This window comes from Aquarana catesbeiana, linkage group LG05 (assembly GCF_042186555.1).
Source record: "Aquarana catesbeiana isolate 2022-GZ linkage group LG05, ASM4218655v1, whole genome shotgun sequence".
Lineage (NCBI taxonomy): Eukaryota > Metazoa > Chordata > Amphibia > Anura > Ranidae > Aquarana > Aquarana catesbeiana.
In genome coordinates this window covers 614473147-614496578 of record NC_133328.1, presented here as the reverse complement: position 1 = coordinate 614496578, position 23432 = coordinate 614473147, and the positions used below count along the sequence as shown (strand labels likewise).

At 41.6% G+C, this 23432-nt stretch overlaps 1 protein-coding gene across 12 annotated transcripts in view; it reads left to right on the top strand.

The window, feature by feature from the left end:
- The window catches only part of CYRIB (CYFIP related Rac1 interactor B), a 217518-nt gene extending 199450 nt beyond the window's left edge, over positions 1-18068 (top strand). For all 12 annotated transcript variants that reach the window (XM_073632243.1, XM_073632248.1, XM_073632250.1 and 9 more), the window contains 6 exons: positions 2153-2230; positions 3690-3806; positions 6488-6567; positions 10740-10866; positions 14266-14336; positions 17227-18068. In XM_073632243.1, coding sequence (XP_073488344.1) covers positions 2153-2230; positions 3690-3806; positions 6488-6567; positions 10740-10866; positions 14266-14336; positions 17227-17290 — 537 coding nt within the window. In that variant the 3' untranslated portion in view covers positions 17291-18068. The remainder of the gene's footprint in view (positions 1-2152; positions 2231-3689; positions 3807-6487; positions 6568-10739; positions 10867-14265; positions 14337-17226) is intronic.
- The last annotated feature ends 5364 nt before the right edge of the window (positions 18069-23432 follow it).

The window sequence follows — 23432 nt, the reverse complement described above, 5'->3', positions numbered from 1 at the left end:
ATGCTTTTCTGCATGCGCATTTTTGTTGCAATCCAGTGCATTTTTTCCTCTTTTTTTTTTTTTTTTTTTTTCTTAAACCTAAATAGTGACATGTGTGTTCCAGTGCAATAATTTTTTTTTTTTTTGCCTTTTAGGTGCATTCTAGTGCATTTTTGATGCTTTTTACAGCGTTCCAGTGCAGGAAAAAAGGCAGCATGTTCCACTTTTTTTCTGGAACTGCAAGCACTTGTGTGAACTTGTGTGAACATTAAAGACCATATAACCTACTTTCCATGCGTTTTTTGATGCAGAAAAAAGCTGGACTGCATGTGGTGTGAACTGGTCCTAAACCTTTTTCTGACACTTGTTGCTAGAAATTTTTTAGCTAGAAAATGTATTAGAACCCCCAAACATATAATATATTTTTTTTTATAGCAGAGACCCTAGAGAATAAAATGGCGGTTGTTGCAAAATTTTATGTCACACTGTGTGACATTTGTGCAGCAATCTTTCAAATGCATTTTTTTTTTTTGCAAAAAATACACTTTAATGAATTTAAAAAAACTAAACGGTAAAGTTAGCCCAATTTTTTTGTATAATGTGAAAGATGATGTTACGCCGTGAGAATCGTGATCTTTATTCTAAGAAAAAAAAACTGTGATTCTCATTTTAGCCAGAATCGTGCAGCTCTACCACCAGGCATACCATCTGCATGGAGTACATTCCTTGTGTTTGCATAGGTTTCAGCTTAATCCGGCAATCCACAAAACACGACTGTACATTATTTAGTTTCTGAGCAGAAACTTAATTTTAATTGAAATGTACATTTTTAACTTATTTCCTATTTTAACTCTTTATTAACCCTAATAAGTCCTAATTGACTCTTCCTCCCCCTTCTCCCTTAGCTATTATTTTCATGCTGAATTTTGTTTTGTTTTTTTTTCTATTTATCTAACCATTATTAATTAAACTTTATTTTTAATAATTTGGTTGGTTTGTATTGCATTTAAAAAGTGCAGAATTGGAAAAAGACACTTTATTTAGTTTTACATATAAAGGAAAGGGGTTGGAACCCCTGTCAAATCTTTATTCCTGGCTTTTACCATTGTTGGGGAGATTCACTCTCCCTATTTTTCCTGTTTACAGTTATCGCCAAGAGTGAAGTTGAAAGGAAACCCCACATTGATTGTTTCCAGAACAAGAATAGAGGGGAAATCTTTTTATGGGGACACTATTTTTGGTGACAACCTGGGATTCCATCACTTTGGAAGGATATCCCTCCAAAGTGATGGCAAATAAGAAACTGACAGAGATTATTACCCTCACTTACATACATACACACATATATATATATATATAGTAGCTGCATGATTAATCGGCAAGAATCGTTATCGCAATTTTTTCCCTGTTGCGATCTTAAAAAAAAAAAAATGTTTCACGATTCTGTCTATGCAAAGAATTCTCTCTGCTCTTCTGAAGCCACTGCCGTAAAAAGAAAGGAAGAGAAAAACTGGGCGGTCTGCCAAGAATCACAACATTCTTTAGCAGTTGAACGAAGTATAAACATTGTAACATTTGATCGCCCTAGATGTTTAATCCCTTCCCAGTCAGTGTCATTAGTACAGTGACAGTGCATATTTTTAACACTGTTCACTGTATTAGGTTCACTGGTTCCTGCAAAGTGTCAGTGTCTGATTGCCCGCTGCAATATTGCAGTTCCGCTATAAGTCGCTGATCGCCGCGATTACTAATATATACATAAATAATTCCATAGATCTATCACATAGTCTGTAGATGGTATAACGTTCCTGTAAACTAATCAATATACGCTTATTGGGATTTTTTTTTTTACCAAAAACATGTATAAGAATACATAATGGCCTAAATTTATGAAGAAATTAGATTCTTCTAGAGGTCAAGTGGTTAGTGTGTAATGCTCTGAAGAGACAATACAGCAGGCTATGCATACTGGGAGATCTGTGCAAAGAAGGGACTTCTCAGGTATGTACACATGCCCATGATGATACCTAGAACCCAGATCAGTCCTGTTCAAGGGTTGGTGTTCAGCATAGGTTTTTGGAATGCTCAGGAATTTAAAAAAAAAATCTTTTTATTTATACCAACACATTGTCCCTTGTTATTCTAATAACCTGCTGTGCACTTTGTGTTCTAGATGACAAATCCGGCCATCCAGAACGACTTCAGCTATTACAGAAGAACTCTAAGTCGTATGAGGATTAACAATGTTCCAGTATGAAAATTTATCTTAAAATTTAATGCTTGAGTGTATTTATGAGATAATTGGGTTCTTTTTCTGCTTGTATCAAAATGTTTAAGCAGAATATCAATGTGCTTACAGCAGGGACTAATTGGGCTTGCCATGTTTGTTAGAGATGTGTTTCACACATTAAATTGCAACTAATATCTTCGATATGACAGTCTAAGCAAGTACCACATCCAGTTACTGTATGATGCACAAGCCTTTACTTGACTGAGCCAAATCCTCCTCCGTTTGTGTCTCGCACGCTCTCCCTCCCAGACACTGCAGCTCACAGGGGGAGGGTTTCAGTGATAGAGGCAGTATTTTTAGTCCACAAAGCAGTGGGTGGCACTAGGTATGGCAAAGTGCCGATTGACCAGCTGCAAGCTTGCGAATCAGCAGTAACAATGCTTTTAATTTTGTCCCATGCATTTTTTTTTTTATCATGCTGTGTAGTGCAACATGAGAGCGGCAACTCTGCTCTGAATTTAGGAGCAGTGCAGCATTATTGCCACACCACCACAAGAAGCTGCAGTGGACTTAGGTTGATTTCAATGACAGGATTAACAGGTATATTTGGGAATTTGCAGGGGGACGAAGAGAAAACTGAAAGTGCATTTATGTTTAGGTGGTGGTGTGCATATCATTTTCTACTATAAAGCAGTTGTAAGGGTGTATGTATATATATATATAGTGTGTGTGTGTATATATATATATATATATATATATATATTTATATATGTATGTATGTATGTGTGTGTGTGTGTGTGTGTGTGTGTGTGTGTGTATATATATATATATATGTGTGTGTGTGTGTATATATATATCTATCTATTTATATATATTTTTTTATAACATGCTATAATTACCTGCTCTGTGCAATTTTAGTATGTAATTTCTTTAAATTAAAAACCTTGTTTGAAGCCATTTTATTTAAAGTGACTCTTCCTATATTAAAAAAAAAAGAGAACACAATCGGTGCCTGCAAAAAAAGCGCGGATACCTACATATCCTTCCACATGAGCCGTTTAACTCTCTTAACTTATTGAAGACTATCGTCCTGCATGCTTTGGTTGTGCCAGATAGCATGTCCCCTGTTGTGCTCTATGGTTCTTTCCATTGGCCCTTATATCACTTCCTGAGTCTCAGTGACAAGCATAATAAGCCACCAAGTTCACAGACTACACTACCGAAGTGTTGGATGAATACGTTTTTTTTCAGATATTCTTTAAAAGTCAATGGAGTCGGTGGCTTTGCTTTGCAGGCTCAGCTTGTGTTCATTTTTTTTTTTTTTTAATATAGTAAAAGTTTCTTTGAAGAACTTAAAAAATATAAAGATTTTTAAAAATGGGTGAAAGTGGTTGCTAAGCCAACCAATACTGCCATTAAAGCAACATTTAAAATACTGTAGCTGAGAACTGTTAATGCTAATATAAGATGTCTTTTAAAGGCAGAGGGAGAAAACGAAGTAAATAATGAACTGGCCAATAGAATGTCATTATTCTACGCAGAGGCGACGCCCATGCTGAAAACATTAAGCGATGCCACAACAAAGTTTGTATCAGAGGTAAGTGAGGTGTGTCTGTTCCTGGGAGATCAGTAACAAAACTGCATTGTGAGCCTGTCATAGGGGGTTCAATCACTATCTATTTTGCTCCTAAGCTTTTATCAAATATTACACAAACATTAGTATGATACGCAACAAATGGCATTCACAGGCTCATGTCTGGTTTTTATTAACAGAGTGGTTGTGTTATCTCCAACTGTTCTACCATCTGTTCATGGATGTCTGAGAGGTACCTAAAACTTAACCTGGACAAACTTCATCTAAATCTTTTCCTCTTTATTCCCTGATATCTCTGTGCTTTTTTAAACCTACCACACAAAATTGCTGTCATGGTGCTCTTTTTCTCACATCTGGAACATCTTTAAAGCTCACCATACATGTTACGATCTCCTTTAGGTCTACCAACAACTATGTAGTGCAAGGACTAGATAGTTTAAGAAGGTCCTCATATTACAATTTTGCAAAATCTAAAATTGATTGTGTGCTCCATGTGTATGGTGAGCTTAAGTCTAACCGCACTCCCTTTGTCAAGTATACCTTTTTTTTTTTTTTTAATTCATTAGTGCATCAAAGTTCCAGTCCATACCCACAGAATTTCTCATGTTGACTACTCTAACCTTCTAATGTCTGGTCTTCCAATATACAACCTCCTTCTGTGTATTTATGTGGATGCTCCTCTCTGTTGCCCCTCTCTGCTTGTCCATCACTGGGCTCATATCCACAAATTACACTATATGGCTAAAAGTTTGTGCAAACCTGACCATAAAGCTATATGATATTGTTGGAAATCCCATTTCGAAAGTTGGCCTCTCTTTGCAACTATAACAGCCTCCACTCTTCTGGGAAGGCTTTCCATAACACTTTGGAGTGTGTATGGTTGAATTTGTGCCCATTTAGCCAAAGGAACAATGCTGAGATCAGGTACTGTTGTTGGAGGAGATATCCTGGCTTGCAGTCGGTGTTCCAATTCATCCCAAAGGTGTTCAGTAGGGTTAAGGTCAGGGCTGTGTGCGGCCACTTGAGTTCCTTCAGACTAAACTGGGGGGGGGGGGGGGAGATTCAATAAAGCTGCTGCACCACTTTTCAAGTGTTAATCCCACTTGTTAATGTATTGCGCCAAATTCATGAAGCATTTACAACACTTTTGGTTTTGATAGCGAATTTTGCGCCATATTCAGGTACCACCATTGTGTCACATTGAATGCGCCAAATGTCAAAGTAGGTTTAATTAAGACCAACTCTCTTTTAGTGTACAGAGAGAAAAACTGTCTCAGACAGATTTTGCGAAAGTGTCCGGAGAGCATTTTAAAAGTGGCTCAGCATGAGCCAAATTCAGGTACAAGTCCTAGACGGGTACATGAATTTGGCACATTCGACACCACTTTTACAGTGCATGAGAGACGTGTTCTCAAAATCTGTCTGCGGCAGTTTTTATAAATTCCAGGTTATGTCTTTATGGACCTAGCATTGTGCACAGGGACACAGTCATGCTGGAACAGAAAAGGCCTTTCCCCAAACTGTTGCTGCAAGGTTTAGAAGCAGACAATTGTGTAAAATGTGTAGGCTCTAGTACTAACCGTGTTCTTCACTGGAAACACCTGAACTCAGTCATTTGGCCATACTGTATAGCATATTTGTTTTGCATTTAGAATGCTCCACAATTCATTCACCATCTAAACTTCTGATCTCATATGCTAATGCTTTCCAAAACGAAGTCTCTGCTCCTCCATTGACCTTATATTTTTCTTGCTCACCACATAATCTCCAGCTTTGTTTCAAGGATTTGCCATCAAATTTATCAACCAGCAGTGAGATATGGGCGTAGGAAAGCTGAAGTCCTGGCTTCCTTATAGGAAGTAGCTAGGTGGAATTTGTATGCTTTAGCATAGCGCCAGGACTTCCACAAATGCTCCAGAGGAGAGCTGAGAATATATGCATCCACCTGGAGGTGTGGGGTGTTTGTGAACACCTGACCATCCCACCTATGAGCTTGTTGGACATCTCATTCCAAAATCTGGTGCATACAAGCAAGCACATATCCATGCAATCTCCATGGAAAAACGTTAGCATGCAAAATCATTTTAAACAATTGTGTGCTCCCAAACCTTTTGGCAATCGTTTAGAAAAGGCCCTTTTCTGTTCCACAAACTCCATAAGGAAATGGTTTGATGAGAGGGGACAGCGGTATCATCCCAACCTTGGTCTGGAAGTCCCTATCTTCACTCTTCTGGGGCAGCTCTGCCCCCTTAGGTATCAGCTGCTGTCACTTGCCCTTCTTCTTGGCTTCTGATAGTATAGCAAGATGGCAGAAACTGAGGGTTGGAGATAGACATTCCTAGTTCTCTGAAGCAGGGCTGCCTCCCTGAACCTGGAATATGGCACTATACTGATGGGATCAGAGCACTTGGTTTTACAACACAGTCCCTGGGTAATACCAATGTGTAATATTAATATTATAAGAAATGTTAATTATACGATGATGTGTAATTGCTATTATTTAAACAGTGTATTTGATGCTTCTATAATGTTCTTTACATATTACATAGTAGGTGAGGTTGAAAAAAGACACAAGTCCATCAAGTCCAACCTATGTGTGTGATTATATGTCAGTATTACATTGTATATCCCTGTATGTTGTGGTCGCTCAGGTGCTTATCTAATAGTTTTTGTGTCTTTTACAGAACAAGAATTTACCTATAGAGAATACCACTGATTGTTTAAGTACCATGGCCAGTGTATGCCGAGTAATGCTGGAAACTCCGTAAGTACTCGTTTTATTTAACACTTTATCATCAAGTCTAGCTTGCAGCACATGCTATGATTTTAGTTCACAATTGCAGGATTTCCTTTCCTTTTTGTTGAACTACACTATATTGTCAAAAGCATTGGGATACCTACCTTTACACATGAACTTTAACGACATCGCAGTCTTAGTCTGTAGGGTTCAATATTGAGTTGGCCCACCCTTTGCAGCTATAACAACTTCAACTCTTATGGGAAGACTGTCCACAATGTTTAGGAGTGTGTCTATGAGTTTCTCCTAGAAGCGCATTTGTGAGTTCAGGCACTGATGTTGGACTGGAAGGCCTAGCCCGCAGTCTCCACTCGAATTCATCCTAAAGGTGTTCTATTGGGTTGAGGTGAGGACCCTGTGCAGGCCAGTCAAGTTTCTCCACCCCAAACTCGCTAATCCATGTCTTTATGGACCTTGCTTTGTGCACTGATCCAAATCATTTGGTGGAGGGGGGATTATGGTGTGGGGTTGTTTCTCAGGGGTTGGGTTTGGCCCCTTAGTTCCAGTGAAGGGAACTCTTAAGGCTTCAGCATACCGAGACAATTTCATGCTCCCAACTTTGTGGGAACAGTTTGGGGATGGCCCCTTCCTGTTCCAACATGGTTGCGCACCAGTGCACAAAGCAAGGTCCATAAAGATATGGATGAGTGAATTTGGGGTGGAGGAACTTGACTGGCCTGACCTCAACCCCATAGAACACCTTTGGGGGGAATTCGAGCGGAAACTGCAAACCAGGTCTTCTCATCCAACATCAGTGCCTGACCTCACAAATGCGCTTCTGGAAGAATGGTCAAACATTCCCATAGACACACTCCTAAACCTTGTGCACAGCCTTCCCAGAAGAGTTGAAGCTGTTATAGCTGCAAAGGGTGGGCCAACTCAATATTGAACCCTGCGGACGAAGACTGGGATGCCATTAAAGTTGTTGTGTACAGGCAGGTGTCCCAATACTTTTGACAATACAGTGTGTGTACTTATCAATGGGCTTGCAAACTTTTTACTTTATTTGCAACCCCTTGAATGGATCTGAATATAGTGTTTCTGTGTGCTTTGCCACCATTTTTTGCTTCAAACACAGTGCCCATGTGAAGACATGAGATCTCACCCAGTCCATCCTATGATCTTCATTTATATCTGTGGGTAAAAAGCAGATGATCCCAACACACATGAAGGAACTAACAATTTATTACATTTTTTTGGGCAGATAGCTGTTGCTTTCATTCCTACCTGGGAGTTTTAGGTGTTCTTCATAATGTAAAATAAACACAAATGCAGCAGGGATAGTGGAAGCTCCTCATAATGGGCACAGCAGGTGTTAATACTTCTAAACTATATTCACCCTGTTATTGCGGAAGCTATCTGTCCATCCTGGGTCAGGATCGACACTGCAACCACCTGGTCTTTGACCAAAAACAAGATAACACTGCTGGCGAAAATCTGGAAGGGCCCATTCATACAACACAATGTGCTTCAATGCGCGCGTTTATGAGCATCGAGTTTAGTTGTGTTAAGCGGCCTGTTTAAAAAGAAAGATCGAAACAAATCTCAACGTATTAGAAAAAAAAAAAAGGAAGCACAGTGTGCATTTTTTCCAGCACTTTTCTGTTTGTCTAAAAGCAATATTTTTGTTTATGAAATTCAGTTTAGTTTATAAAGACGTTATATATCACAACGGCTAAATCTGTGTCATTATTGCATGTTCACACTTTAATACCATAAATAATAGCATGTTCGATTTTTTATTATTTTTTTTTTTAATTTTAACTCCAGGAGTATATAATGTTTTTGGAAAATATAGAGAAATGCTTAAAGGGGTTGTAAAGGTTTGCTGTTTTTTTTATCTTTAAATAACAAACTTGGTATACTTTCCCTCTGTGCAAGGGTTTTGCACAGAGTAGCCCCGATCCTCCTCTTCTGGGGTCCCACAGCGGCACTCCTGGCTCCTCCCCGCATCGGGTGTCCTCTCGGAGACCCGCTTTCCAAGGGGGCACTCGTGCAGGCCTGCTCCCGAGTCCTTCTGCTGCGCTTTTTGGCACAGAGAGCAGGACTCGGCCCCGCCCCCGGCTCCCTGGTCACTGGATTTGAGTGACAGCAGCGGGAGCAAGTAGTGTTGCTATCAATCTGTCCAATGAGGACCCAAGACATCTGGAGCTGCTGGGCTCGTTCTCTTCACTGGAAAGGTCGAGTTCAGGTAAGTAAAAGGGGTGCTCTGGGGCCAGCTGCACTACAGAAGGTTTTTCACCTTAAAGCGGAGGTCCGCTCACCGCTGCAAAAAATAAAAACCAGCAGCTGCGCAATACTGCAGCTGCTGACTTTTAATAATCGGACACTTGCCTGTCCTGGAGTCCAGCGATGTCGGCACCGCAGCTGATGTTTCCATCAGCTGTTGGGTGCATGCTGACTCCATTGCGAGTAAGGGAACCCAGCTGTGAAGCCTTACAGCTTCACACTGGGAACCTTACTGCGCGAGGCTCCGCTCCTCTCTCCTACTGGCCCGGCGGTCTGGGAAGGAGGAGGGGAATGGAGGAGAGAGCCTGGATGGTGGCGTCAATGCCCGCGGCTGAGGCTCCTGGAAGTGGGAACAGGATACCTGTGAAAGACCGGTATCCTGTCCCCCCTCCTCCCCAAAATGTGCCAAATGTGGCACCGGAGGGGGGGGGAGTACAACGAGCGGAAGTTCCACTTTTTAATGCATTGCAATTTAACTAAACCCATTATATTTTAGTAGACTAAAATATGACTAAATCTACAACATTTCAGATCACTAAAATACAACTAACACTAAAATGGCATTTTAGGGCATTTTAGTCAAATTGAAATTAGATGTCAAAATTAAAGTATAACTAAAGGCAAAACCTTTTTTTTTTTTTTTTTTGTTTTGGATAGAGTGAAGAGGGATTAGAATACTTGTCAGTTGTTATTGCTGTCGGTACCCCCATTAAGGAGATTCACCCTCTCTATTTGTCCTGTGTACCATTATCATTGAAAGTGAAAGTAAAAGAAAATCCAAAATTTTGGGTTATCCCCAGAAAAGTAACAGAGTGGAAACCTTCCAATGAAGACACTAGTTCTGGTGACCTGGGGGGTCCCCAAGGAATTCTCTTAATTAGCAGGGATTTCCTCTCACTTCCTGTTTGGCTATGGGAAAGAAAATGAAGGGAAATCTCCACAATAGTACACCTCACTCTATCCAAAATGAAAAAGTTTTGCCTATAGTTCTACTTTAACACTGGGTACTGCATGTTACAGTATTGTGTGGTGTGAATGGACCCTTTTTCTTTCATGGCCCCATCTAGAGGTACTGACAGGCTGGAAAAATAGAATATTGGAAAACCTTTTTAAAAAATTTAGACCAAACTCAAAAAAGACTGGGAAGTCAGCAATGTTGCAGTGCTTCTTAGGCCGGCCATACACGGTTCGAATCTCAGCCAGTTCGTCAGAAACCGCCCGAGATTCGAACCGTGTGTGGGCAGGCTGAATGTACCAAGTTGATTAATCGATGAACTTGGGTATAAGCAGCCTGCCGGATTCACTTGCAATTATCACTAGCCGCTGCTATAGCCGCTAGCAATAATCACTGTCTTCTCCTGGTGGGGACGGCTTCCCCCGCCCTCCCCTCAATTACTCGGCAAGAGGAATTCCCCTGTCAGCACTGTCTGTACTGATGGGGGAATCGTGCAAATTTCGTTCCTGCAACCCCTGGTTGCAGGAAAGAAATTGGCACTGTCTGTGACCTGCCTAAGATTGCATTAAAGAGACTCATGTCAGTGAGAGGAAGGGTTGCAAACTTTTGTGAGTATGAACTGCAGGCAGCTAGACAGACTTTTACAAGGAATGTCGTAGCTCACAGCTGAGCCCCATCCCCACATTATTAACCCATAACTATCATGATTATCCTCTCAGGCTAATAGGTGTCTGGAGGGGACAGGCAGGCTTCAGCAAGATTGAAGAGTGCCAAAGCTTTGCCTTTTAAAATGGCCTGGCATTCAGCCTTGATAGGAAGGTTTTGGGAGGCCGCTACAGTACTGTGCAGTCTACATCAGGCAGCAGTATGTCTCTATTCCCTCCAGTGGCAGAAGAAATTTTCCCTTGATTAAGTTTAATTTCTAATAGACATTTTTCTTTTATTCTGTTTGCAGGGAGTACAGGAGTCGGTTTACAAACGAAGAGACAGTATCCTTCTGCTTGAGAGTGATGGTGGGGGTGATCATCCTCTACGACCACGTTCATCCTGTGGGAGCCTTCGCCAAAACATCAAAGATCGATGTAAGTTTGTTCTTGTAGAATATTAAACACTAGAGAGCCTTCTCCCTCCTCGGGAAGTGCATTAGCACCAGCCGTCCTGCCCGTCGCTTCCATTAGCCAAACACTCAGTCTGCAGGAAAGTTTGAAAGACTTTTTCAAGCATCAGGAGACCTGATATAAAATGACAGACTAAGCAGCTTTAATGTCTAAACAGAGTGCAGTTTTTAGACTCCGGGCATGCGAAGGCTGCACAGTGACAACGGCTAAAAGGCCTTTTAGGAAACGCTGAGCTTGGACATAAATTTCCTGTTGTGGGAAGTGGGGCAGCAGTTTTTTGATGATTGCGTTCAGCTGCCTGATCAAAAGTCAAATCGCACCTTGCTTTTTATCGCTCCTCTGCCCATCTGCTGCCTGACCAGTTAAGTCCTTTCTTTTTCATACTTGTCAAAATTTTGGATGCATCAAATATCTACTTTACAGCTAAGGTCTGAAAGCAGCATTTCCTCAAAGTTACTGCTCTCTCCTTTAACAATTTGTTGAATGAACCAGCTATGATGACTCATTCTTGAGCTTGTGTATACTTTAAAGCAGGGATATGCAATTAGCGGACCTCCAGCTGTTGCAAAACTACAAGTCCCATCATGCCTCTGCCTCTGGGTGGCAGGCTTGTGGCTGTCAGAGTCTTGCTATGCCTCATGGGACTTGTAGTTCTGCAACAGCTGGAGGTCCACTAATTGCATATTTCTGTTTTAAAGGAACCTGTCGCCTTTCCCATTCAAGGCACAGTAATCTGACATGCCTGCTTTTACTTAGGCACACCATAGATGATTTGATTTTCTTTCCTGCATTTCTTTCCTGTAAGTGTTGATAGGGGAATGCCTCCTGCAGCACTGTTGTGTTCTGCCAGTGTGGCGGGTAGCCTTTCCAGGTGGCAGAACACAATGATTACTGCTAGAGGCTATAGCCATAGGCAGTAATCGAATAACAAAAATACGTCAGGCTGGTTGTACTGAAGTCGATCGATGGATTAACTTCAGTACAGCCAGCGTGCCCATACATGGATCGAATCTCAGCCAGTCTGTGCTGAGATTCCATCTATTTATGGGCCAGCTTTAGCTCTGCTGACCCCCTTGCACTCTGTTGGAGCCCTCAGAGTACCCAGGACTTCTGGGTGTAGCTAGTTACCAGAAAAAAGCATGCACTAATGGAAGGAGTGGCAGACAAAAGGCTAATGCCCTGTACACATGATAGGATTTTCCTACAACAAAACCGTGGATTTTTTTCCGAAGGATTTTGGCTCAAACTTGTTTTGCATACACACGGTCACACAAATGTTGTCGGAAATTCCGAACATCAAAAACGCGGTGATGTACAACGGGCTGAGAAAAATTAAGTTTAATAGGCAGTGCGGCTCTTCTGCTTGATTCCGAGCATGTGTGGACTTTTGTGTGTCGGACTTGTGTACACACGATCGGAATTTCCGACAAGTTTTGTTGTCGGAAAATTTGAGAACCTGCTCTTAAACATTTGTTGGCGAAAATTCAGACAACAAATGTTCTATGGAGCCTACACACGGTCGGACTTTCCGACAACAAGCTCACATCCAACATTTGTTGTCGGAAAATCCTATCGTGTTTACGTGGCATTAAGAGTCCAATTTAATTTGTTTATACTAAAAAACAGTCAACATGTCTTTTAGGTTAGATACTACTTTTTTTTCTGACCCCTGAAGCATGTGGGAATTTATTTATTTTTATTTTTTTTCATTATAAATGAATTAATTAATCTGGACCTCTTTATCCTTTGGTCTGGCATTACTTCCATTAAAGCATGTTGTTTTTTGTTTGTTATTTTTCCTACTGGTAACCTTCTAGGGTATCTGCTGGAGGGTGTTGGATTTTTTTTTTTTTTTTAGTATAAAGTAATTATTCTGGACTTCTTTTATCCTTTGGTCTGACAATCCTTCTATTAGAGCATGTGCGGGTATCCTTGTCTGTTAGCAGGCTAACCTCAGCTAGTTAGCGCTCCAAATGTTTTTGTCCACTCACTGTTTTATATAAACCATATCAAAGTCCCAGCTCCTCTTGAATGTTTTTTTTTTTTTTTTTTTTTTTTTTCTTGATTGGACTCAGTAGCCAGTTGGCAGAGTATGTCATATGAGCAGGAGGTCGGCAACTAGAAAACATTGGAGGTCTTGTCAGTTGGCCCTCTATTCTAGTGTCCCATTTAAGAGGTTGTCTAAAGTTGTCCAGTTGCTGATGACATACTCTACCAACTATACTCTACCAACTAACTCCTGAGTGTACATCTCAGTATCAAATAAGCCCCATTGTTAGGAGGAATGTAAACTATATAGGGCATCATTTTTTCATACAGTTAAGCTTGGTACACACCACTAGTTTTTTTTCTTTTTGCTCAACCCAGAAGGTTGAGCAAACTGACAGCTCAGATCAGAGTCGTTGTACTAACAATCTAACGTAGTACAGTGATCTCCCCTTGCTGTGCTTGTGTTCTTACATGGGGACAGCCCCCTTGCCAGAACATTCCGGTCAGCACTCTCAGCCATTGGCCGAGAGCGCTGACCGGGAGCTGGTCGGCAGACCTTTTTCGGTCATGAGCCTTTGACAGAAGCCGTCCCAACAGCTGGCATCTGTCGGACATGCCATACTCCTGGGCCAACATTGAACCGGCCATTGTATACTAGGCTTTAGGCCCCTTTCACACGGGGTGGATCTGCTTTGTTCAGCAGGGGATCTTTTTGCTGATCCCCTGCTGAGCAGAGCGAACTGATGACGGGTCCGTGTCCGCTCAGTTTATGCAGAGTTGACACAGACTGAGCCCCTTCTAGTCAGTGGGGGGACTACCTCCGATCCACCTACATGGAAGAAAACAGATCCTATTCCGTGTGATTTTGGCAGACAAGATCGGAGGTAGGCGGGTGTAAATGGACACTGCTGGTCTATAGTGGATACATGGACCATCTGATCAAATCTGCCTAAAAAACTGAAGGCCTGAAACAGATGGGCCTTACACACAAGGAAAAGTGGAGAAACAGCTTGTCATTGGCATGAGGTCATGCAGATGAAAACTTCTGCTGTCTATATTTCAGGATCTGCTGACCATTTTGAAATGCATCCAAATAGCCTTTTTTTCCCATAAGTTTATGAATAAGATCCTGTCCTCTCCAATCTTTCCTGCTCAGAACAGGTCAGGCTGTAGTGTCCAATGCCTCCTGTGTAAAACCCACAGATAAATCCAAACATACAAATGCCATGCAGATAGCTTTCTTAGTTGGTATTGAACCCAGGACCCTTAGACCGCTATTTTACCATAAGTTTATGTAATGTGAACTATTTTATCATCAAAACCTATATGCACGTGGTAAAGAGGTTAATGTTTTTTTTTTGCCTTGTGTTCCAGATGAAAGGCTGTATCAAGGTTCTCAAGGAACAGCCCCCCAACAGTGTAGAAGGTCTCCTTAATGCTCTCAGGTACAGTACGCTGCGCTGGTTATGAAATATGTGCTCTGAGAACTCACAATCCCTTTGTTCCATGACCGGATGTCAGTAACCCGGAACTGCCGACTGGCCTCTCTTCATGCACCAGTGTCTGCAAAGAGCAGATCAAGATAATATATATCCATGTGTAAATCGTAAGAATGCCCCCACCGTGACTGCTCATCGCCTGGTGTTAGTGGGAGTATCACCTGAGCCTTCCCACTGTCTCTTTCCCAAGACCCCCTCAGTCATTGATGTGAAGCATCTGGTGTGTAAATGAGCTGGGAAGTAATGAGGCGCGATTCCACCACTGAGAGCTGGCCGAGCAGCGTAGTGTGTGTTTATAAGTGGTACCTCATCACAGGCTCTATGAATGTACCAGATACAGGAAAATACACCACTGCTGCTCTAAAGGAAAATTCCATTTTTTTTGTCAGTCTGTCTAATGAAATGTAGACGTTTTAGTAATGTGGTTTTAAAACATGCACTGATTGGTAAAGAAAAACCAAGAATACCTTTTAGCCCTGATTCACACTGGTGTGATTTGTCATGCGAATTGACAGTTGTAAATCGCATGAAAAGTTGCACCTCATTGCCAGCAATGGAAACGTTTAAATCTTTGCGGCTCAGAAAAAGCTTCCTGCACTACTTTTTTGGGATTTAGTTGCAACTTGCATAGACTTCTGTTAAATTAACTTGCAAGTCGCAATGAAATCGGAGGTGCAAATCACACTGGTTTGGGGCTTTGAAATTGCTTGGAATTATTGTGATTTCAAAGCCACACTGGTGTGAACCAGGGCTTAGATTGCCGTCACCTGTGGGGAGTTTTAGCGTTGTCAGAGCCACCTGCTGTTAGAGACCCTGTTGCCAGACCATTAATTTCAACAAGAATTTTCCAATAAGATTATATGTTCATTTAAGATATTTTATGCAAGCTGGTTTTCTGTAAAATTTTCCTGTGTCTTGTATAGACATCCAAAAGCCCTGAGACTGCTGCTGGGCACTGCCATCCTAAATATGGTGTCAGTAGCCCTAGCAGACTTTTAGCTGTCATTCGAGTTACTCTCTATAGCAGGGGTCTCCAAACTTTCTAAATGGTCAGTTTATTGTCCTTAAGACTTTAGGGGGGCCGGACTGTGGCCATCGGTTCGAGGACATTTTTCCTGTCATCGGTGGGAGTAAACATCACCACATTTGGTACTAGGGGGAGGAATTGTGCCCCATTGTTTGTTTGCATCATTGGGAGGAAAAGTGCCCCATTGTTGGTGTCAGTGGGAGAAATGGTGCCCCAAGGGGCAGATAAAAGCAGGCAAAGGGCTGCATCTGGCACCCAGGTTGCAGTTTGGAGACCACTGCTTTACAGTATTCCCAAGGCTTTTGGTGTCACTGTCTGCACAGGGAAGAGTTTTACAGGTAAATACCTTGCCTAAAATATGTTACATTTACGTAAATTCTTGTGGGAAGATTGTAGTTGAACTAGAATCAATGAGAAGACACAAGTAGCCTATCCACACATTTTTCTTTTAGCCTGCTCTTATGCATCTCCCACTTCGGCATGTAAACACCCTTTTTCCTCTGAGTACTTTAAGTCGATGGTCAGTATAAACAGAGTTGTTGGGGTACTGTGGGAGAAAAGCACAGGTGGTATAAATACATGTCTCTGTATATTGGCAGCACTTAGGAAAAGGTAGGTTCAGCAGTCCGAGGAAGCCAAGGCCATATTGGTTTGCACAGTGCTGTCATTTTAGCACTGAACATGTTTACAGGAGGAGAAAGCACAAAGGTGAACTCTTCAGTCTTGGAGTTTGTCCTCAACCACAATGTGTTGCTTAACAGACCTGGCTGCCTACTTTCTTTAAGGGAACTCCACTTTCGTGGGGGGAAAAAAAAATAGCAATTACAAAAAAATATAGCATATACAATTGCGACACAAGTCATATTGTAATTAAATGTTATTAAAAATGACCTTTCCTTTTGAATCTGCACCACTGTAATTTTCTGTAAATGCAATGCCATACAGCTACCTGGAGGTGTTCTGCAGACAGAATGTCTACAGAACGTCCCCCAGAAACATAATTTCTTGCTTGTGTGATTGGCTCACTTATTTTCACAGAAATCTGCACTAATGCCGCGTACACACGATCGGACTTTACGGCATACTTGGTCCGGCGTACTGGATTTCGTCAGACAATTCGATCGTGTGTGGGCTCCAGCGGACTTTGCTTTCTCAAAAGTTTGACGGACTTAGATTTGAAACATGTTTCAAATCTGTCCGACGGACTCGAGTCCGGTCGAAAAGTCCGCTCGTCTGTATGCTAGTCTGACGGACAAAAACCGACACTAGGGCAGCTATTGGCTACTGGCTATGAACTTCCTTGTTTTAGTCCGGTCGTACGTCATCACGTACGAATCCGTCGGACTTTGGTTGATTGTGTGTAGGCAAGTCCATTCATTCGGAAAGTCCGATCGTGTGTACGCGGCATAAGATATATGTCAGATTTCAGGCATCCTCTGCAACAAAAATTTCATTTTTGGTTAGATACTCCCAATAGGAAATCCCGTTCTAAAGCGATGCAGACCCTGCAATTTTCCTCATTAGAGCCCCCTGCAGGTGCAATTAATATTTATGAAACCACTCCCATTAGATTCACTTACCACATGGAGACAAACGCACAGGGATTTCTTCAGAATAACAAAAGGTAGGAATCTGCAACAAAGTTTGTTAAAATCCTTGCAATGTACATAGATCACCAAGATGGGAACTGTTTATTTACCAGTTTGCCCAGAGTCTGGATTTTGTATAATTGCAATTCCCTTTCAATTTTTGACGTTTAGTTAACCTGTGTTCATAATTTAAAATCTGATCTCTGATATCATTCTCCAGGTACACAACAAAACATTTGAACGACGAAACTACCTCGAAGCAAATCAAGGCGATGCTGCAATAACGGTGGTGAAGCCGTGCACAAATCCTGCTGTGGACATAAGACAGTATTCCGCAATGACTAAGACGTTCCAGTTTTTAGTGGTTGCGATGACCATTTCTGCCCAGCCCCCCTCCTCCCTCCACTGCTGCTGTCTGTCATCTGCCTTTTCTTTACCCTCCTTTTTAATCCTTGTTCTTGTTCTTACATAAGCTCCATCTTCATTTTTGTGCCAAAATCAATGAGAAAAAAAAAAAAAAAACCCTGGGAGGCAGTTTAAACATTTTCAAAATGGCCGTTTCATTGGCAGCTATTTCTGCGTTGCGTTAAGTTTTTCCTCTGTGTTGGGGGAATATTCTGTGACTTGAACTTAATATTTTTAAACTTATTTTTTTTTTCCTCTGCCAGAAAAAAAAATTAAACTAATATTTAATATTGCTTAAACTGCATGGCGAAACTGCCGATTTCTACTGTTTAAAGAAAAAAAAATGAAAAATTTTTTATTATTGTTTCGGCTTTTTGTTTTCTCACGTGCAGCCAAGAAAAAAATGAACAGAGGTGTTTAAATTAACTGTTGTACAAAAATGGTACCCAGCACAATGTTTTTTTTTTCTTTTTGAATTAGAAACAGGAAACTTTTTAGGTTGCATTTTGACTCATTTTTGTAAGGATGTATGTTGTATGTTTAATTCTTTGAAGACTAACATAAATAATGTGATGTGTGCGTATCAGAATTACGTATGCATGTTTATGTCAAATGGATGGCTGTTAAAATAATAAAAATCAGCTTTCATTTTTCTAAGTGTGGCCTGGTATGTAATTCTACTGAACCTGAACCTGAACTTGAACCGAAACAGTAAACATTCGCCTTTTTATAGGGAACATGCAAACATTTTAATTGTGTCTCAACAGTATCCTGAAAAAATGTTCCTATTGCCTGGAGTTTCTTCTGAAAAACAGCAGAGCACTTCCAATTTATCCACAGCATGTGATCATAAGGCAGTGTTGTCTTCGCTAGTCTCAGAAGATTTGGTGATGCCACTCTGTGCTGCTTACTTTTCTTGCTGTACAGGAAGGTTTACTTCAGAACCTGCAGTGCAAGGATCTCCCTGATTCTTTACTGTGTGAATCTGGGTTTCCTCCACCTCTCCTGCTTCTTATTTGATACTCTACCAGACATCAGGTGGGAGCTGTGATATGTGGAAGCTCTGCCTCTACCAAGATGGCTGGCTCTATACATAGTCACAGTGCAGAACAAGTTCTATTCTCTTTGCTTGCTTTCTTTGGGCATAGCTTTCACAGTTGTTATTTATAAAGACACTAAAGTCTACAATGAAACAAGAAAAGGTGAGTGAGTCTCTGGTTAATCCCCACACACACACTAGTCAGGTGCTACCCAGCTCGCATGCTGTGTAACATGAAGAAATAATTCTGTATGGCTGCACTTCCAAAAATCCTTTTATTGAAGCTTTATATGACAAGTGGTTGACGGAGCAGGGGACAAAGAGGTAGATGCGTTTCGCGCAAATGGTAATGACTAAGCGCTAACATTTGTGCGAAACGCGTCTACCTCTTTGTCCCCTGCTCCATCTGTCAACCACTTGTCATATAAAGCTTCAGTAAAAGGATTTTTGGGAGTGCAGCCATCCGGAATTATTTCTTCACACTACAGTCTACATTCCAGTGAAACAGTTGCCATCCTGCTTCATCGATTGCTAGCTTTAATAACATGGCTGTTGAAGCCCAGGTTCTATGGGACAGGGCATTTCTGAGTCTGTGCTTCCTACAGTAGTTAAAAGAAGTATGGGTTTTGTTTTTTTTTCCCCCATCATACTTGCCTAGGTGGATGCAGCATCTGTCCCCCGGTGCCTCTACACTGAAAACCGAGGGATTGAACATTGCCGAGGGCTCGGTTCTCACAGCTCCTCAAGCAGAGAGCTGCTAACTTTTCAATCGGCATCTCTCTGCTCTGCTCCTCCACGCTCACTGGAGCGCTGAGCTGTGGAGGGGCGGGGAGCAGCCGTCTCAGGCTCTCAGTGGCTCGCTGAGGGGTTGAGACGAGTGTCAGTCCAGGCACCTGGTAGATCCCGACTTTCATTGTCGTGATGACACGGTGCCTGAAATGATTCCTGTGACATCAGCAGAGAGCGGACTTCAGGCACTTCAAAACGAATTGCACTTCTGTGACCCTTAGGAGAAGCCCAGCCAAACGAGCTCGGGCTGGACTTCTCCTTTAAGCCTAGAAGGTCTCACTTCCTGCAAGGTCCATCATTGGATGTAGGATACAAGCAAGCAGTCACTTCCAGCGCTATGGTGTCCTCTGTGTAGTTAGATGCAAGATGAACAGCAGCAATCCCAAATGCTAGGCGGATGCAGCCCTCCTCAGATGGGGTGATGCAAAAACAAACGAACAAGAAGCCGCACACACCTAATGCATTACTGAAAACATTTATTTAGTAATAAAAACACTGCTACAAATGAATACTCACATAATAGCAACTGGTAAAAAGCCAATTAACCACATGGTGCATCTTTGCATGTTGCTACTTTTGTGAGTATTCATTTGTAGCAGTTTATTTTATCACTAAATAAATTATTTTGGTAATTCGCTAGGTTTGTGCACCGCCTTGTTCTTTGTTTTTGTAGTTTCACATTGGATGTAGAATATACATACTTCACTTGATGATATGCGTCTTTGGGTGTTCACCAGGAACTTCTCTGTGGGGCAAATGCTTTCCTTCCTGAAGTTGGATCTGGAGTATTTAACCCTTAGCACCAGCAAGGGTCACATCTCTGTTCTTTCAATTCTTTTTTTAGTGACTGTTGGCCTTTCACTCCTTGATCAAGATCTTTGTGCAGCAGATCTCCCATGTGGTTCCCTGTCAGTTCCTTGTGACTCCATGCTATTTGAATCTGGTTCGCTCTTCAGAAGCCACTATTTGAACCAATTAGATGTATTCCTCTTTATTCTTATCCCCAAGGTTGCTTTTCCCTGTAGATATCACCTCTGTGAGGTGAGTGTCTGAACTAGAGACCTCATCGTGCAAAGAACCCTTTTTGATCTGGCATAGAGAGAAGGAGATGTTGAGGCCCAGCAATTCTTTCTTGTCTAATGTACTCGCTGTTTTTCACCTTTATCAAAACGTTCTCTTATCAGAAGGAATTTTCCGTTGATGATGTGATTTGGGTTGTGCAGGTTTCTTCCAGTCACTGTTTCTCTTAAGCCTGCCATAGATGTATCGAATCTCAGCAGCTTCCGCAGAGAGTGGCCAAGATTCGATCTATCTATGGGCAGACAGGTTGTACTGAATTCAACCCATCAATCAACTTTGGTACAACCAGCCTGTCAGATTTTTTCATGCAATCACTGCCAGCAGCTATAGAACCCAGCAGTGACCATCGTGTTTTGCCAGAAGGGAAGGCTTCCTGCCAGCAGAACACAATAGCAATGAGGGGTGTTAGGTGGGGACCAGATGGGCTTCTCTGAAGAGATGAGTTTTTAGGGATCGCCTGAAAATGGACAGAGTAGGAGATAGTCGGACAAATTTGGGGTAGGGAGTTTTAGAGAATGGGAGAGACTCTGAAGAAGTCCTAGAGGTGAGCATGGGATGAGGTGAAGGAGCTAGAGAGCAAGAGGCCTTGGGAGGAATGAAGAGAACAATTTGGTTAGTTTTTTTAAGACTAGGTTAATGATGTAGCTGGGGGTTGTGGGTGGCTTTGTAAGTTGTTAGTATCTTGAATTTAATTAGTTGGGTGAGCGAAAGCCAGTGGAGGGATTGGCAGAGATGGGTGGAGGACACTGAGTGGTCTGTAAGGTGGATGAGTCTGGCAGCAGCATTCATGATGGACTAAAGGGGGAGGATACCCTATGTAAGGGTAAGTCAATGAGGAGGGAGTTACAGTAGTCGAGGCGGGAGATGACCAGGAAATGAATTAGGCTATGTGGTATTTGTGCGCTGCCACCTAGTGGTGTGTGAATATAAAAGTTCCAATAAATGCAGAAACTGTGACATAAACCATGTGCAAAAGATCTAGCTGCTGCTTATCACCAGGATGTTATCACAAAAAAACAATGAATGAATATCTAAAAAATGTGATCACGCTGCTGCAATCTGCCAAATAATACATAAATCCAATAATAAGCAATAAATGCATGTGCTGAATAAATATTCAATCCAATAGTAAATGTATATAAAAAAGTTTGTTTGAATCAACTTTTTTATACGTTTACTATTGGATTGTATATTTATTCAGCAAATGCATTTATTGCTTATTATTGGATTTATGTATTATTTGGCAGCTAGTGCTGCTGCAATCACATTTTTTAGATATTCAGGAAATGAATTAGAAGCTTTGTGGTATCGTTGGTTAGGAAGGGGCGTATCTTGGAGACGTTGGGAAGGTTGAGGCGGCAAGCTTTGGACAGTGAACAGATGTGGGGCTGAAAGGATAGTTCATAGTCTAGGATTACACCTAGAACCTTGGCATGCATTTTACCATGTGCATGTCTCTGTCTCATCTAATGTCAGCTTTAGGTGGCTTTGTGAGCTACAGGCAGACTCTATTTTCTGTTACTTTGTTTCCTGTGTTGCCCACCCCTCAAAGGTCTCTCTCAATGGACTCCAAGAAAGGTTTACGACTTCCTGTGCCCCTCAAAGGGTGAGAAAGAAAATATAGTTTTTGTATTCACTGTAGAATCCTTTTCTTGGAGTCCATTGAGAGAGACAGGTCATACCCCTATGTGCTTACAATCTTGCTTTCGGTACTGCTTTGCTTCAAAACTGAGGTATTATGGTAGTAGAGGGGGTTATCTTGGGCCTAAAGTTTGCCATTGCCCAGGTTGAAGGCTTCCTGTGCCCCTCAATGGACTCCAAGGAAAAGATTTCCGTGGGAAGTGTCACTAGTTTCAAAAAACTTTTAGATGGGCATCTTAATAAACACAATATGCAGGGATATTGGAAGTGGTATAGACCTAAACATACATACACCCACACAGGTTGAACTAGATGGACTGGAGTCTTTATTTAACCTTACAAACTATGAAATTATGGTATAAGAATCCAAATTTTATGAAAAAAAGGCAGTTGTTTGTCATACACAATGCATTAGCAAACAAAATGTCACCCTTTCAGGTTACATCTACTCTAACCACTTGGTCGGCTGCCCGTATTTTATGGTGGGGGCGCTTGTACAGGCACAATCGCGTTCCTGTACGTTGGCATTGTCTTCTGGGTTCAGGGCAGTGCCCCCCAAACCCCCCCCCCAGTAAGTAATAAGTAATGCACTCAACCGCCATGGCCTGTATGCACGCTCACTACGCAAGACTCCATTGTTAAAGAAAAAGCATGTTAAAGCTCTTTAAAGTTTGCTGCACAACATTTAGACAAGCCTGTGAAATACTGGAGACTATAGTCAGGTCAGATGAGCCAAAATTGAACTCTTTGGATGTCATAAAACTCACCATGTTTTGAGGTTAAATGGTACTTCACACCACCCCAAATTCACCCCCCATACCGACCGTGAAGTTTGGAGGTGGGAACATCATGGTGTGGGGCTGGTTTTGTACTGGCAAACTTCATATCGTTGAAGGAAGGATGAATGGAAAAATGTACCAAGACATTCTTGATAAAAATCTGTTGCCATCTACCAGGATGATGAAGATGAAACGAGGGAGGACATTTCAGTAAAACAATGATCCCAAACACAAAGCCAAGGAAACTCTCAATTGTTTTCAAAGAAAGAAAATAAAGCTGCTAAAATAGATTTGAAGACTGTTTGTGTGGAAGAATGGGCCAAAATCACACCTGAGCAATGCATGCAACTAATTTCTCCATACAGGAGGCGTCTTGAAGCGGTCATTACCAACAAAGGATTTTGTAGGAAGTATTAAATGGATATCAGTTAGCGTGTTCAATACTTTTTCCCTGTGTCATTCCATTTCATTACTCAGAACTTCATTTCTGAACTTATTTGTTTTGGTTTCTTGTATTTATGGACTTCATGGGTTGTTACCGACGTGGTGAAAATGTCATGTCAATAGCACTATTAGAGATATGTTTACCTAGAAAAATGGTGACGTGTTCAATACTTATTTTACCCGCTGTATATACAGTTGTGCTCAAAAGTTTGCATACCCTGTCAGAAATTGTAACATTTTGGCATTTAT